The 14666-nt window shown below is 31.9% G+C and overlaps 1 protein-coding gene across 1 annotated transcript in view; it reads left to right on the top strand.

The window, feature by feature from the left end:
* Window positions 1–13109, top strand: part of LOC115875610 (protein NDNF-like) — a 34341-nt gene extending 21232 nt beyond the window's left edge. Inside the window, exons 3-10 of the mRNA XM_030891112.1 lie at window positions 3759–3874; window positions 5511–5748; window positions 5900–6042; window positions 8054–8292; window positions 8406–8618; window positions 10303–10429; window positions 12737–12896; window positions 12955–13109. Coding sequence (XP_030746972.1) covers window positions 3759–3874; window positions 5511–5748; window positions 5900–6042; window positions 8054–8292; window positions 8406–8618; window positions 10303–10429; window positions 12737–12896; window positions 12955–13102 — 1384 coding nt within the window. The 3' untranslated portion in view covers window positions 13103–13109. The remainder of the gene's footprint in view (window positions 1–3758; window positions 3875–5510; window positions 5749–5899; window positions 6043–8053; window positions 8293–8405; window positions 8619–10302; window positions 10430–12736; window positions 12897–12954) is intronic.
* The last annotated feature ends 1557 nt before the right edge of the window (window positions 13110–14666 follow it).

Here is a 14666-nt window from a genome sequence, read left to right as displayed (position 1 = left end):
TAAACGTTTTCCGAAAACGCTCGCCGCGTTATCAATTGAAACATAATACATGAAGTCCATCCCCATAATCCATGACATTCCATCAATCGGCATGTATGCAAAGAATAGATGTATGCCATGATTTTTTTTCCAAAATTTTATGCCTCTTTCGCGTTGTCTGCCGGCATTTTAGCGACGAGAAAAATGTCAGCCAATAATTTTCCACGCTTCTTAATAATAAATAAAAGCTATTTTCGCAATTATAACTTGTGTACCGGGTGTCCCACTAAGAATAGCTCTCGGCTGTATCTCGGAAAATATTAGCCGTAGGGCTTACAAAAAAAAAATATTTATAACTAAAAGGGCTATGAGAAATTGCTGGAAATTATTTTCAAGTTTGTAAAACGGTCGCTAGGTGGCGCAACTGCTATGGAAAATAAGAAAATAGATTTTTTACAGAATTTTGCCTAGATAATGGGTACTATAAATAATAGCTTCATAATCTTCAGTTAATTTTGAATTTTTATTGTTAGAACCATTTTCCCATATCTGCTAAAATAAAGTGGTGGAGGAAGGTTAGATCTATATTTATTTAATTGTTAATAACTCCGGACTGGATGATCAGAATCCAACAAACGAGGGCTCGTTTAAAAGAGCGTTTCTTATTCTATATTATATCATAATAATAATAATAATAATAAGGTTTTTAACGCAGACGCTAGGGGGCGCTTTCTTACAATTTAACAAACATAGCGCGTTTTTTCAAAAAAAAATAAATACGATAGTATGTGCTATTTTAGCTGGTAGTAAAGAGGAGTAAAAGCTTAAAAAGTCAGCGGAAACCGCATCTTCATATTTTCTTTCAAACCGAAGATATTAGCAAAATTATAATAAATACCAAAAAATAAGCCCTTAATTACCTTATTTTTACAATACAGTATCAGTAGCCCTCTTGATTAGGCCCATTCTAACAAAAAAATAAGATAGAAACAGTTAGTTAGATACCAGAATACCATAATACCAGATGTATTAATATCTAATAATTAAGATATTAAAATAGTGAACAAGAAACGATGATTCAGTGAAGTCATGGTAGTCAAATTGTTATTAGATCAACATTTTGATAGTCTTAGCAGCGTTCTTTTATCTTTTAAATGATTTTTCAAAATGCCTTTATTATTTGAAGTAGTTGAAGTTGTTGACATTTTGAAAAAGTAATCAAAAGATAAAAAAAGCTGCTAAGACTATAAAAATGTTGATCTAATAACAATTTGACGTTTATATTATTACGTCAACAGGAACTTTTTTCCAAAGCCTACCATGACTTCACTGAATCATCGTTTCTTGTTCGCTATTATTAATATCTTAATTATTAGATATTAATACATCTGATATTATGATATTCTGGTATATCGTCGATTTTAAAATAAACTAACTGTTTCTATCTTATTTTTAGGTTAGAATGGGCATAATCAAGAGGGCTACTGATACCGTGGTGTAAAAGTAAGGTAATTAAGGGTTGATTTTTTGATATTTATTATAATTTTGCTAATATCTTCGGTTTGAAAGAAGATATCAAGATGCGGTTTTCGCTGCCTTTTTAAGCTTTTACTACTCTTTACTATCAGCTAAAATTACATATACTATTGTATTTAATTTTTTTGAAAAAACGCGCAATGTTTGTTAAATTGTAAGACAACGCCCCCTAGCGTCTACGTTCAAAAGCTTATTATTATTGTTTATATGGGACAATATAGAGTAAGAAACGCTCTTTTATACGAGCCATCGCTTGTTTGATTCCGATCATCCAGTATAGAGTTATTAATATTCAAATAAAAACAGATCTAACCTTCCCCCACCACTTTATTTTGGTAGATAGGGGAAAATGGCTCTAACAAAAAATATTCAAAATTTACTGAAGATTATAAAGCTGTTACTTATAGTACACCTTATCTAGGCAAAATTGTGTAAAAACTCCATTTTCTTATTTTTTGTTGCAGTTGCGCCACCAAGCGGTCGTTCTACAAACTTGAAAATAATTTCCAGCAATTTCCCATAGCCTCTTTAGTTATATATATATTTTTGTCCGCAGCCGCTACGGCTAATACTTTCCGAGATACAGCCGAGAGCTATTCTTAGTGAGACACCCTGTACCTTATATTTTTAGTGTCAAAATTTCACCCTTTCGATTGGCCGCCACCGCTTTAAGCCCCGGGATCGCGCTGGCAGACATGGCTATTTCATAATGGCTACACAAAAGAATACTTCACAAAAAAAATAGCCATGTAACGATAATAAGGTTGTTTATGAAGCTAGCTCTTAGACTATATACTATTTTTGATAGACGATATTATCGTTGATTGAAAGAATTTCTTCAATCAACGATAGTAAAGAGATATAATTTTTGTAAAGTGAGTTCCGCATCAGAGCACCGTATACCATATTTGTTCAAAACTATGCCATATAAATAGCTCTTGAAGAGTATGTATAAAGCAAAGATTCTGTCAAGAATTTTAAGTGTCCTACCTTTATAGATTTACACTTAAGATTTCATAGTTTGATTAGTGTTTCTATTTATCAATTCCATTCTATCAACTGATTATTAAAATAATGTTTAATAAATTATTGAAGGATATATTTTTTTGCATTGCTCTAAATGCGTATGGTTTCTTATCTGTACTACTACAAACTACAACACTGCGTATTCTAACAGTGATTCTTAAAAAGTGCTAATGCCTATGTCCACCTAAATGTTTACACTTGGCGAGCCAAGGAACTCAAATCTTAAAAATGTGTGAATATAGATTTTCTTTTCACTGTAGTCTATAAAATATTATTTAAAATTAGTGTAAACTATTCGTACATGAAAAATAACGAGATTTTGGTCTAGTTTTCATAAATTAGCACCTCACAAAACATGAGCTTTCTGTCCACTGGACGTTGTACTCATATTTCATGATGTTTTATTTATTTTAAAGTGCGTTTAAAATAGATGTAAATACTTTTGATTTATTTATAACGAAAATATTTCTGATGGAGTTAATTATGAATAATAGGCATAGTTCATATTACGACTAACATTTTCGAAATATTGTTAAAATATTTCGATTACAGACCAATAAAAATGACGTTCTCTCTGTCTTTTTCGTTTTACTTGCCTGAGTGACAAATTAATAAGTTATTTTAAAGCAACGTATTTTGAAAAAATCTTTCATAAAAATATAGTAAAAAATTTAGTTAATAAAAAAGCATTTCTTGACAAATTGGTGAAGGCAAATTATTTCTATAAGTGAATAAAGTTGTTAAAAATATCACACAGGGATATATTAGCAGTTGCCACATACTTAAATAATTTTGTAAATAGTTTGTGTCTCTCTGTTAATTCTTAGAAGTGATTCTGTTGTCTTAAAACATTCTTCAATAAAAAGTTGACTCATCAAAATTGCAAAACAAATTATTCAGGTCGTTCAAGCTATTGACCACAAAATCCAGGCTCTCTGTGATTTTTTTCTTTAAGAGCAAATGTATTATTACTTATGCTAATAATTAATAATATTACAAATATCACAAAATTAATTTACACTTCCTTAAATGCACTATTTCATAAATCATGAGTCGCATTTTGTCTTAAAAACGAAAATAATGTTAAAAATAAAATTTAGTAGTAGATACACGATTAGTGAATAACGAAAGTAGAACAAGACCATTTGCTCTAATACACTATTATGTATTATGAATATTTTTTTTTATAAATTAGATCTATTTTTTATACTTTTCAGATTTTACTACTGGTCAATGGACAGTAACAGATCACTTCACGTTATCTTAATGTCGTGCTCTTCACTAATCAGTTGGACTATGTTATACCTCAACAATAATAATTCATCATTATCAGGTTTGTTTAACTCCAATTTATTTTATTAAATATCATAACTATTTTAATATTTTATATTTGCTTTGAAGGTTAACAATATATTAGATAAAAGATAGATTTATATTTTTTACAATTACAATGATTCATTGTCGACTTGCATTGTCTATTTATTTTAACATGCACAACCTTTCGATCAAATGTATCACTAACTGTTATCAAATTGTGTTTACACTTGACAAAAGCCAGTATCTGAGACGGCTCCACAGAGGCCAGCTCTCCATCCTCGACATCAGCCGTACCAAAGTTCATGGCACGAATGGTCGTCATCTCGGCGCACTCCGTGATAAGGTTTTCTGGTGTTTCCCCATTTTCCCCACAGAATCTGCATTCGCCGTTGTTTCTCAGCTTCAGCCTACTGAGGTGTTCGTTGAGGAGACAGTGTCCTGTTAAAAACCCCGTGACAATCCGAAGATTGTTTTTACTTAAATCAAGGAAAACCTTTGATTTTCCTCGGTCATAAGTTCTGAGGAACTTTTTCGAGGGTCTTAGACCGTTGGAGGACACCCATTCAAAGTTACGGATGGAGTCTTCCAGATTCTTCAGTTCCGCTTTCAGTTAGTTCCCGTTTGGAAAACAGAACGGCTCTGGTCCAGTTAGTGGAGTGTTCGCTCCTTTCCTAGCTAGATCATTTGCTTTTTTATTGCCTTCTATCCCTTGGTGAACAGGCACTCAGAGTAGGAGGACTTTATTTTCTTTGCCTAATTTGTTGAGCTTCTCTAGACATTCTTTGACCAACTTCGAATTGATGGTTACTGAATTGATCGCGTTTAGTGCTGCTTGACTATCGGATAGGTTGACAATTTCCTGTTGTCGATAGTTCCTATCTAAGATAAATTGTACGTATTTTTTTACGTACGATTTAACAGAAATTTACGCGATCTTTCGATAGCGTAAATTTCTGCCTGAAGGATACTGGAGTAGGTGCCCATTGGTTCGGAGTATTTAGTTTTCGGCCCAAATACTCATATCCCTGTCCCTGCTTTGGTTTTGGAAGCATCAGTATACAACGTTATGGTATGGTCTTTTATATGCTGAGTAAGCGTTTCTTCCTTCCAATCCATTTTATTACTCAGTACTACAGTGAGGTGTTTCTCAAAGTTGTAAATTCTTGGTATGTCATCCACTGGGAGTTGGAGAGATGGAATTTTCTTTTTTCTATTTTCTTTTTTTTTTTTGTTCCAAGCCCACATTCAAATACAATGTTTCTGATAGACACATCACTCCATTATTTCAAGAATATGTTTTGTTGTATAATATAAATACTATATATAGTATATATAATAAGTATAAACTACCTAACTGTGAAAATGAGAAAATAAAACCAAGAAAGTTTAATATCAACCAGTTATCTTTTAAATGAAACATGGTCTACCATATTTAAAGAAACAGTTATCAGTATTTCTTGTACTATGTAATACCATTCATTCTAATGTGTTTTAGCTACTATAGTATTTCGGGTCTATCCTAGTTTATGATAATACAACTTTTTTAACAGAAGAAATAAAAAAAAAAATTTTCATATCTTCTGAAACTGTTTAGAACAATAATTGAAAATACTTTATATTCTTTGTAATATTGAATTGCGATTTTCTTTAAGATGATATAACGTCACTCACTTACAAAGAGTCTACCAAAGATCTGGGCACGGAGACAATTACATCAAAACAAGGCATATACGTATTAAGCATAGTTTCTAGAGAACAAGAGACTTACGCTCATATATACATAAGTACAGAAGATGGCGGACCTCAAGCCTTGCGAAGCTCACAACAAAACAATCTGAAACTTTCCAAGAAAGGGAAGAAAGACTGGTTAACTGTCAAATGGCAACCAAGGTAATAATTTATTTGGTTAAAGTATATTTTCGATATGAATCAAAATGATTTCTATTTACCAAGTATTTTACTAGATTATTTATAAAATTTTATAAAGGTTTATGAAATAAGAATGTACATATAATGTTATTTAAGGACTAATTGTTTCTAGTTTAGTTGATCCACACAAAACATTCTATTGTCTCGCCATCAATACAGAAAGTCATTATAGAACAATGTGTGCTGCTGAAGTGGACATTATTGAACATCAGCATGATGTATGGGAGCAAAAATCTACTCACATAAAGAAAATAAGTAAGTACAATGTAGACGAATGATAAAAAGTAGTTTAGTTTTGATTATATGGCACAAAAAACGCCAAACCAAACCTTCATATCGAGGTTCGATATATTTTGTTATATGATGGTTTTTTAAACGCTAAGTTATATGAATTTTTATATTCTTTCGAAAGTTAAAATAATAGAGTTGATTGAAAGAATTGGGAAGATCCGCACCCTAACCTAATGATTTGAATTTTTTTCCCCTTACGTCTCAAGTGCTGTACGGTGGAGCCTCTACTCGTTCTGCGGCCAACGCATAAAACACTCATTCTCTCTCAGAATCTGCATTCGCCGTTGTTTCTTAGCTTCAATCTACTGAGATGTTCGTTGAAGAGACAGTGTCACGTAGAAAATCCCGTGACAATCCGAAGACTGTTCTTACGTAAATCTAGGGAAATCTTTGATTTTTCTTGGTCGGAAGTTCTGAGAAATTTCTTGGAGTGTCTTAGACTATTGGAGGATTCCTATTCTATGTTACGGATGGAATCTTCCAAGTTCTTCAATTCCGCTTTAAGTTGGTTTCTACTTGGAAAGCAGAACGGTTAGGTGGTTTTATTAGTCAAGTGTTCGCTCCTTTTCTAGTTATCTCTCTAGTTTATCGTTTGTTTTTTATTGGCTTCTATCCCTGGGTAGGCTGGCACCCAGAGTAGGAGGACTTTATATTCTTTGACTAATTTGTTCACCTTCCCTAGACATTCTTTAACCAACTTTGAATTAATGGTTACTGAGTTGATTGCTTTTAGTGCCGCTTGACTATCGGATACGATGGCTATTTCTTGTTTTCGATAGTTCCTATAGATAAATTGAATGCATTTTTTGATAGCTTTCTGCTTCAAGGATGCTGGGGTAGGTGCCCATTGGTTCGGAGTATTTAGTTTTCGGCCTAAATACTCCTATCCCTGTCCCTGCTTTGGTTTTGGAAACATCAGTATACCACGTTAATATGGTCTTTTACATGCTGAGCGTTTCTCTTTTTCAATCCTTTTTATTGCTCAATACTACAGTGAGGTGTTTCTCAAAGTACATTCCTGGAATGCCACCCACTGGGAGTTGAAGAAGTGGAATTTTCTATCTTCTGGAGTAGTAACTAACATTCCAAAAATAATAATCACTAATTAATGGGTATGTTGATAGGATCAAAATCAAAGCCATGTTTTAATGCTGAAATTGTTATTAATCGTTACTGTGTTCTTGTAAAGCGAATATAAACAACAAAATAAACTATTGAGATGAGTAAAGCTTCATTCAGAACCTCGCAGTTGGTGGAATAAATGAGTGGTTTCAATTACACTAAAAACAAAATATCAGGAGAGGATACACATTAATGATAAAGGGATTTTCTAAATTCTGTCCTATTTTAAACCATTCCACAGGGTGTTTCAAACTTTTGCCAAAGAACTTTAATTTTTAATTCAAAAAGAGTGTAATAATTCTAAGGCTTCATTCAGAACCTAGCCAATTAGTGGAATAAATTAGTGCTTTTAATTACACTTTATACTTTTTAGTTTATGATCATTCATAATGTTTAAAAAACACAATAATTAAAAATAATAGAAAATCCTAACAACAGCTTGTTAGTTGTATGCATAGAAAAAACCTAATATTTAGCTTATAAAACAATCAACTTTTGATTTCTAACTACAATTTCTGTTAACGGAAGATAATCAAAGGCCAAAATGACATTTCTCGCAAATTTTGAAGTATAATTAGTGGAAAAGTTAAAATCTGTAACATTAATTTTACGTTCTGAATGCTGACATTGAAATTAAGAAAACAAACTTCTACGCTAATAATTAATAGCTATAACTAATTGCGAGGTTATGAATAAAGCGTAATAATTTAACTACAAATTCCATTAAGCATCAAAATCGGACCACTATAACAAAATGTATTATGTAATAAACTTCAAAATACTTTATACTTACTTAAAAATTTTAAGGTTTCTGTTTTTTGTGCCGGTCACTATATTTTATTTCTTACTCCAGGAAAGCCTAATTCATTCCTAGAATGCGTCGGGCGCAAAACTCAAATCAAAATTCCTAATATCAACGAGGGAATCACTTATTACTTTGATCTGTTTGCCCTCAACAAGCAATCAAATTTCACGTATCTCTTGGATTCAACAACGAAAAAATTTGATTCAAAAGACAAATTCATCCCACTCAAAGATGGTAAATTTGTCAGCGCACGAAGAATCGACAACAAAGCAATTTTCAGGTTTAAGGTTTGTGAAGTTCTGTTTTGTTTATTTATTTAGAAGAACTTATTACTTCATACATTTTATACGTATAAATTTACTACTTTTATAAAGATATATTTTTAGACTAAAGCTTTTAGGTGGGAAGAAAGTCTGGAAAGCATTTGCATCTCTACGTTATCCCTTGTGGAAGTTACATTTACTTAGATGTTAGGCTCAAACAGAAGACTGTTTTTCGACAAATTAGGATAGACAGATTTAAAAACATAACCATAAATAATGTAACGAAAGGAAATAGATATATTGTGAAAGTGATTGCACCACAAAATGAATTTACCAATACAGGAGTGGAGGTATATAAATCTAATATAAGAAAAAAATATTTTTGAAATTAAATTAGGGGATGATTCCAATTAAAGTCATAGAACCACCCTAAGGCATTGCCATTTCAATATTTTTGTCTGATTTTGATATACAGTCCGTTAGAGGGCATCCATTTTTAAAAGCCAAATACATTTTTTAAGAAATTTTAAGACTCGATATTCCAGATTGAATGAGATTTTGTATAACTATGTTTTTTTTTCAATAACAAGGGGCCGTCCTCTGCCGGAAACACTGCGACCTGTGAGGCCTATTGTGTTTGTCCCCTTTCTATATCTGCACCCATTCTCCTATCCCTATACCCTGCACTAACTTATGCAGGTCCTTGATAGGATGGGAGCATAGTTCCTCTGGTTCTAACTTAGCTTTCCCAAATAAAAAGTGTCGCTTGATCCAGAGCCTCTCAGTGACATATTATGTGCTCCGCTGTTCCAGGATCTTTATCGCAGAGTCTACATCAAAGATTTCCTCGATACAGGTTGAGGTTGTTCAGGTAACACTTGACAGCCATGTGTCCTGTCAAGAGGCCTGTTGTCTAAGAATTAGCAGTTCTTTTGCGGTTTTAGAGCTAGGTCCTTGGATAAAGACTTTGCTATGCCTGTGCCCCTCTCTGTTTCTCCAGTGGATGTTCTACATTTCCTTGATCCAGAGTTTTATAACTATGTTTTACTAGGACCTTTAAAATTTGACTTCCACAACAAAAACAGAGAGAGTACGAGAAAATCTGCCCTAACCCCCTACGTAAATTCAAGCAGATATGTTTTGCAACTTCACAAACCACTGATTTTTTTTTTTCGTTAAAAGATCCTTCTGTTATATTTATTATAATAGAAATTGAAAAAATAGAAATTTCAAATAATATTTGAAAATAATGGTTTTATGAAGCTTCTATGGAAGTGTTAAAATCTAGTAGGCGAAAATTTGGAATGTTGTTAAATGATAATAAGCTTTATAAAATAAAAACTAATGTTTGGCTATATTTTTGATTGATGCTCTCTAACCAAGCACTTTTGTATAGGTATAAATATCCAGTTAACCTATTTTATAATTACTGGTGAATAAAGTTATAATTTTATTTTTTACCGTAATACTTTAATAATTTCCTCTCATATTTATAACACATTATTAATAAGATTGTTGATCAATATACTTTTAGTTTGTGAATCGATAAACTTTTATCTATTTCAGTCAATATCAGAGTCTAAAATAAGTGCAAATATTTTCAGGACTGGTATATCTCGATAAAAGAAACATATTTTCTCTTTACCGTTTTTCATATATGTCGAAAATAATCGAGATATTTTACTTTCAAAATTAAAAAAAATATATTTTCTCTTAAATTTTAGGAACCACTGGATCTTTTCTAGGTTTTCTCTCTAATCTACTATCTATGTTGCCATATTACGGAGATGTAGTTTAAATAAAAATGTATTTTAACTAAAAATTAAAAAATCCAAATCTACAATATCTATTTTTCGTGAAAAAAAACTCATAAACGTGTTTCTGGGGTCGAAATATATTACCCCTAAAAATATTTGCCCTTATTTAAGGCCCACTCTGTATAGGAAGAGCCATTAAATTGGGGGCCTTTTTTGATAACTTTTTTGACTAAAACACAGAAAATTTTACATATTTAGGCGTATTTTCTTTTTTAAGATATTTGCTACTACTAGGTCATACCTGTATTCTCCTATACCTACAATGCCAGAAAACATATCAGTGATTGAATATGAGTCGATGAAGAAGTGCGACAGTGTGACCATCGGTTGGATGCCAACTCTAGGTAAGATTTCACACTAGTTACACTAATTACACTCAGATTTACACTAGTTATTTTGCGGTCAGATGCAAAAAAAACGCAACGTTATAAAAATTAGTTTCCCATTAGATGGTTTAATTGTTAACCTGGGTTAGCAATAGAAAACAAACAACCAATCACGGCGGGTCTCGATCTACTTCAGGAAACGTGGGAAGCTAATTTTTATAACACGAGCTTATATTACAGGGTGGCGCACCTCATTCGCCTCGGTTGATTATACGAAAACGGAAAGATATAGAAACAAAATATTTTAGGAGTATATGTGGAGAGACAATGTGCACACTTTAAAATTATTTTGAAATATACAGGGTGTTTCAGAACTAAGATCCATACCAAAGTTATATTTTTTCTTATGGAACACCCGGTATTTTATTTCATTTTTGGATTCTTGGGCCCAGAAGAAGGCATTGATTATAAGGTATAAATATGTTTAAAATCTTTAGTTTTTGAGATATTTAAAGATATTTAAATTTGCATGCCACAATAGAATATACTATTAATACCGTGTACATTACTTTTCAGAATTAATTCTTATGCTGAGTTTAAAGGTAGAGAAATAAACTTTACTGAAAAATGGTATTGATTCCTTAAATTTATACAGGGCTATCAAAAGTTGCTGATCTATTTTAAGAATATATTTTATATAAAAACTTTTTTATTTCAAATGTAACACCCTGTATTTTTTTTAAATAAATCGAAGCAGATGCTCTTTCAAACTATATTAGGGTTTCCTATACCTATCTAGCTCAGATTTTGAATAAAAAGCGATTTTTAAATAAAATTGTAATCAAGATGGCTGGGGTCGCCATGGCAATTTTCTAGTGGCAGTTAGTAACTATTTTCAAAGTCGACATTAGTTTATGGACATTATTATTTATAATTTATTACAGTTTACTTAAATTTACCTACAATAGTTTAATAAGAAAATATTCATTATTATATCAAGAAAAATAAAGCAGTATCTGCTGGCAGAACGAATAGATATGTTACTAGTGATATTATTTTGTGAGGAAAATTGCTTCTTGGTCTCAAGGGCTTATTCTCAAAGATATCCAAATAAGAATCTTCCTGATAAGAGCTTCTTTGAAAAACTTCTTGTTCTATTTCGCCAGGTAGTGTGGTTTATAAAAAACTTATTAGGCAGAAATCTGTCGTTGGAAGTTAAGAAAATGAATTTGCCGTAATTGGCTCTTTTATAGAATATCCATGTATCTACAAGTCATAGTAAAATAATTCAAAAACTACTTCTTCGTTTTTCTTGATAGAATAATAAACACATATTTAATAAATATTATTTATTAAACTATTGTAAATAAATTAAATAAAAGTAAACTGGGTATAAATTTAAATAAGTCGATAAACTAATTTCGATTTTGAAAATAGCTACTAACTGTCACTAGAAACTTGCCATGACAATAATACTAGCCATCTTGATTACAATTTTATTGAAAAATCGCTTTTTATTAAAAATCTGAGCCAGATAGGTATAGGAAACCCTAATATAGTTTGAAAGAGCATTTAAATCTGCTTCGACTTATTTAAGAAATACATAGTGTTGCATTTAAAATAACGAAGTTTTTATGTAAAATAAATATTTAAAATAGACCAGCAATTTTTGATACCCCTGTATACATTTAAGAAAGGAATAACATTTTTCTGTAAAGTTTATTTCTCTACCTTTAAACCCATCACAAGAGCTAATTCTGAAATGTAATGTTAATGTGGGTGTTAATAATCTATTCTATTGTAGCATGCAAATTTAAATATCTTTCAATATCTCAAAAACCAAAGATTTTAAACATATTTAACCCTTATAATAAATACCTTTTTTGGGTCCAAGAATCCAAAAATGAAATAAAATATTGGGTGTTCCATAAGAAAAAATATAACTTTTCACAACCGAGGCGAATGAGGTGAGCCACCCTGTATTTACCATACTATTTCCAGAAATGTTTTGCGAAATGTTTCAGGAAATATTTCCTGAAATATTTCGTAAAACATTTCAGGAATACTGTAGAGGCTGTTTTAAAGTTGGTTTTGTCCAATATATTTTGCAAATTTCAGAAAATAATTGACTGATTTTTATTAACTTACACTTGTAGACAATTCTACACTGAATATTTAATATTGTATGTATGTGATGTCTATTCATATCATATATCAAATATTCTCTTTAATAGTTTTCTTTTAAACGAACCTTTAACTAAACGGTATTGATTATTCCGCCAAATATGGTCTAAAAAAAGTACTAACAGTGCTGAATTTGTTTAGATCGTTACAACAGTACGTATTGCTTAGTGGTGAAAGAAGGCAATGTGAAAGAAAATGAAGAGTACAACCAACCAAACCAATGTGGACTAGAAAACAGATTAAGGAAATCTTTAGATTTTGCCTGGAAACGATGTTTTCATACAACTACCTACGAAGACCAGTAAGTCCATTTGTGTTGCTCGTTGATATAAACTAATTATATTGGTTTTGAATTTAAGGCCTATAATAACACAAAAAATCAGTAATTTAAAACCAGGAAGAAGTTACAGTGTGTTGGTATCAGTCAGGAAAGAGAAAGGAAGATCATTGTCATATAACATACTTCCAGTGTCTACTCTAAATTCTTGTCGAATAAATCCGTATTGAAAAATAATTTGGGTTTTATTCTAACATCTGGAATTACAGTTGTCTTTATTAAGCTATAGAAATTTAAATTTGATAAAGACTAATGGTATTTATTTAAAAGTAAAGTAAAGTAAAAATTTCAGTTAAAGTCTCATTTTTGCTGCTTGGACGGGGCCTACTTTGTTTACGCTCGATCCGAACCGCGGTCCTCGGCCATATCATGGCCAAAGGCCTACCGACTTAGAAAGTGTCTAAATGAACTCTTACTCACGAGATATCCGATCTCATCCGGCCTCGAACCGGCGCGAATGAGCAGTGTGTATCAATAGATTTTACACTTTTCCCTTGAACAACAGCATGATACAGAGTTTCGAACCGGTCACCCGTCCATCCACCAGTATCGTCTTATGTCGCTTAACTTCGGTAAAATGGGAACCGGTGTTTCAACGTAGCTAGGCCGTTGCCCCTGGTATTTATTTAGAGGAAACATTATGGTCAAACAATATGGAATTTTAAATAACAAAAGTTCTTAATCTTAAGTACTCTGAATCGCTTATTATCAGTATTTACAGAATCATCATGAAACAGATTTATAAAAAAAACACTGTTGATTCACGGGTTATACTACAAATGCTAGAAGTAGAAAAAAGAAAAATATAGATTTTAATAAAAAAAACTACATGGGGGGGGGGTGATTTTTTGTCTAAATTTAGTTTGGTTAGTTAGTTTTGAGTATATTTCTTACTTTTTATTTGCGGCTGACAATATTTAAGTTTTGCATTTTTTACTTTATTTTTTGAATTTAGTTTTAAAGCAATGTCAAAATATACAGGGTGAGTCTTAAATAAGTGCAAATATTTTTAGGGGTAGTATATTTCGACTAGGGAATGCAATCCCACAAATGCTGGATCCCGCAAATGCGGGATCCCTCCGAGATTTCGCGGGATCAAAGTTGCGGGATTTACCGTGCGGGATCCGCGGGATCAACACATTACTACTGAATCGATCTCGATTAAGATCAAACCGCTTCGTTCCGGGCCGATGCGCCGACGCTCGGAACTCGGGGATTCCCCTTACGGCTTGGCCATTAAAAATAAGTGAAACAAACAGGCTAGTTCTTAGATTTCTTTCTGGCGTATGTGCGTAAGTGAAGAAATGCGTTTATAGTACTTGTGGACAATTTCGTCAAATACATTGCCGGACATAATTATTGGGACAAGCAAAATTTTAGGGTAAATTTAAAGTTGAATATCTCTTGAACTAAAAAAGATTTTGGGATGCGGTTTGGACTAGATTTTAAATGAATCTATTGTGATTGCTGATGTGGTTTTCGAAAATATATTTAACGAATTCTCGTATACAGGGTGTTTTATAAGAGTGTGAAAATTTGATCAAGAATCTTTTTTACCGCAAATTTACAATTTTAAAAAAATCGAAATTTTTACCAAGTACGACGAATCTGTATTGAAATTAGAAAAAAACAATTTGATCGGTTTTTTATTTTTTTTTTGTTTTAAGGAAAATACGACGTTTTTTCGAAAAATATGCATTTTTAGTCATATGTATGGCCCTAAATGGTACAAAA

Source organism: Sitophilus oryzae, unplaced genomic scaffold (genome assembly GCF_002938485.1).
Source record: "Sitophilus oryzae breed Bouriz unplaced genomic scaffold, Soryzae_2.0 scaffold_1390_pilon_pilon, whole genome shotgun sequence".
Taxonomy (NCBI): domain Eukaryota; kingdom Metazoa; phylum Arthropoda; class Insecta; order Coleoptera; family Curculionidae; genus Sitophilus; species Sitophilus oryzae.
Note: the sequence above shows the minus strand (reverse complement) of the source record. Positions and strands in the feature narration are given on the sequence as shown.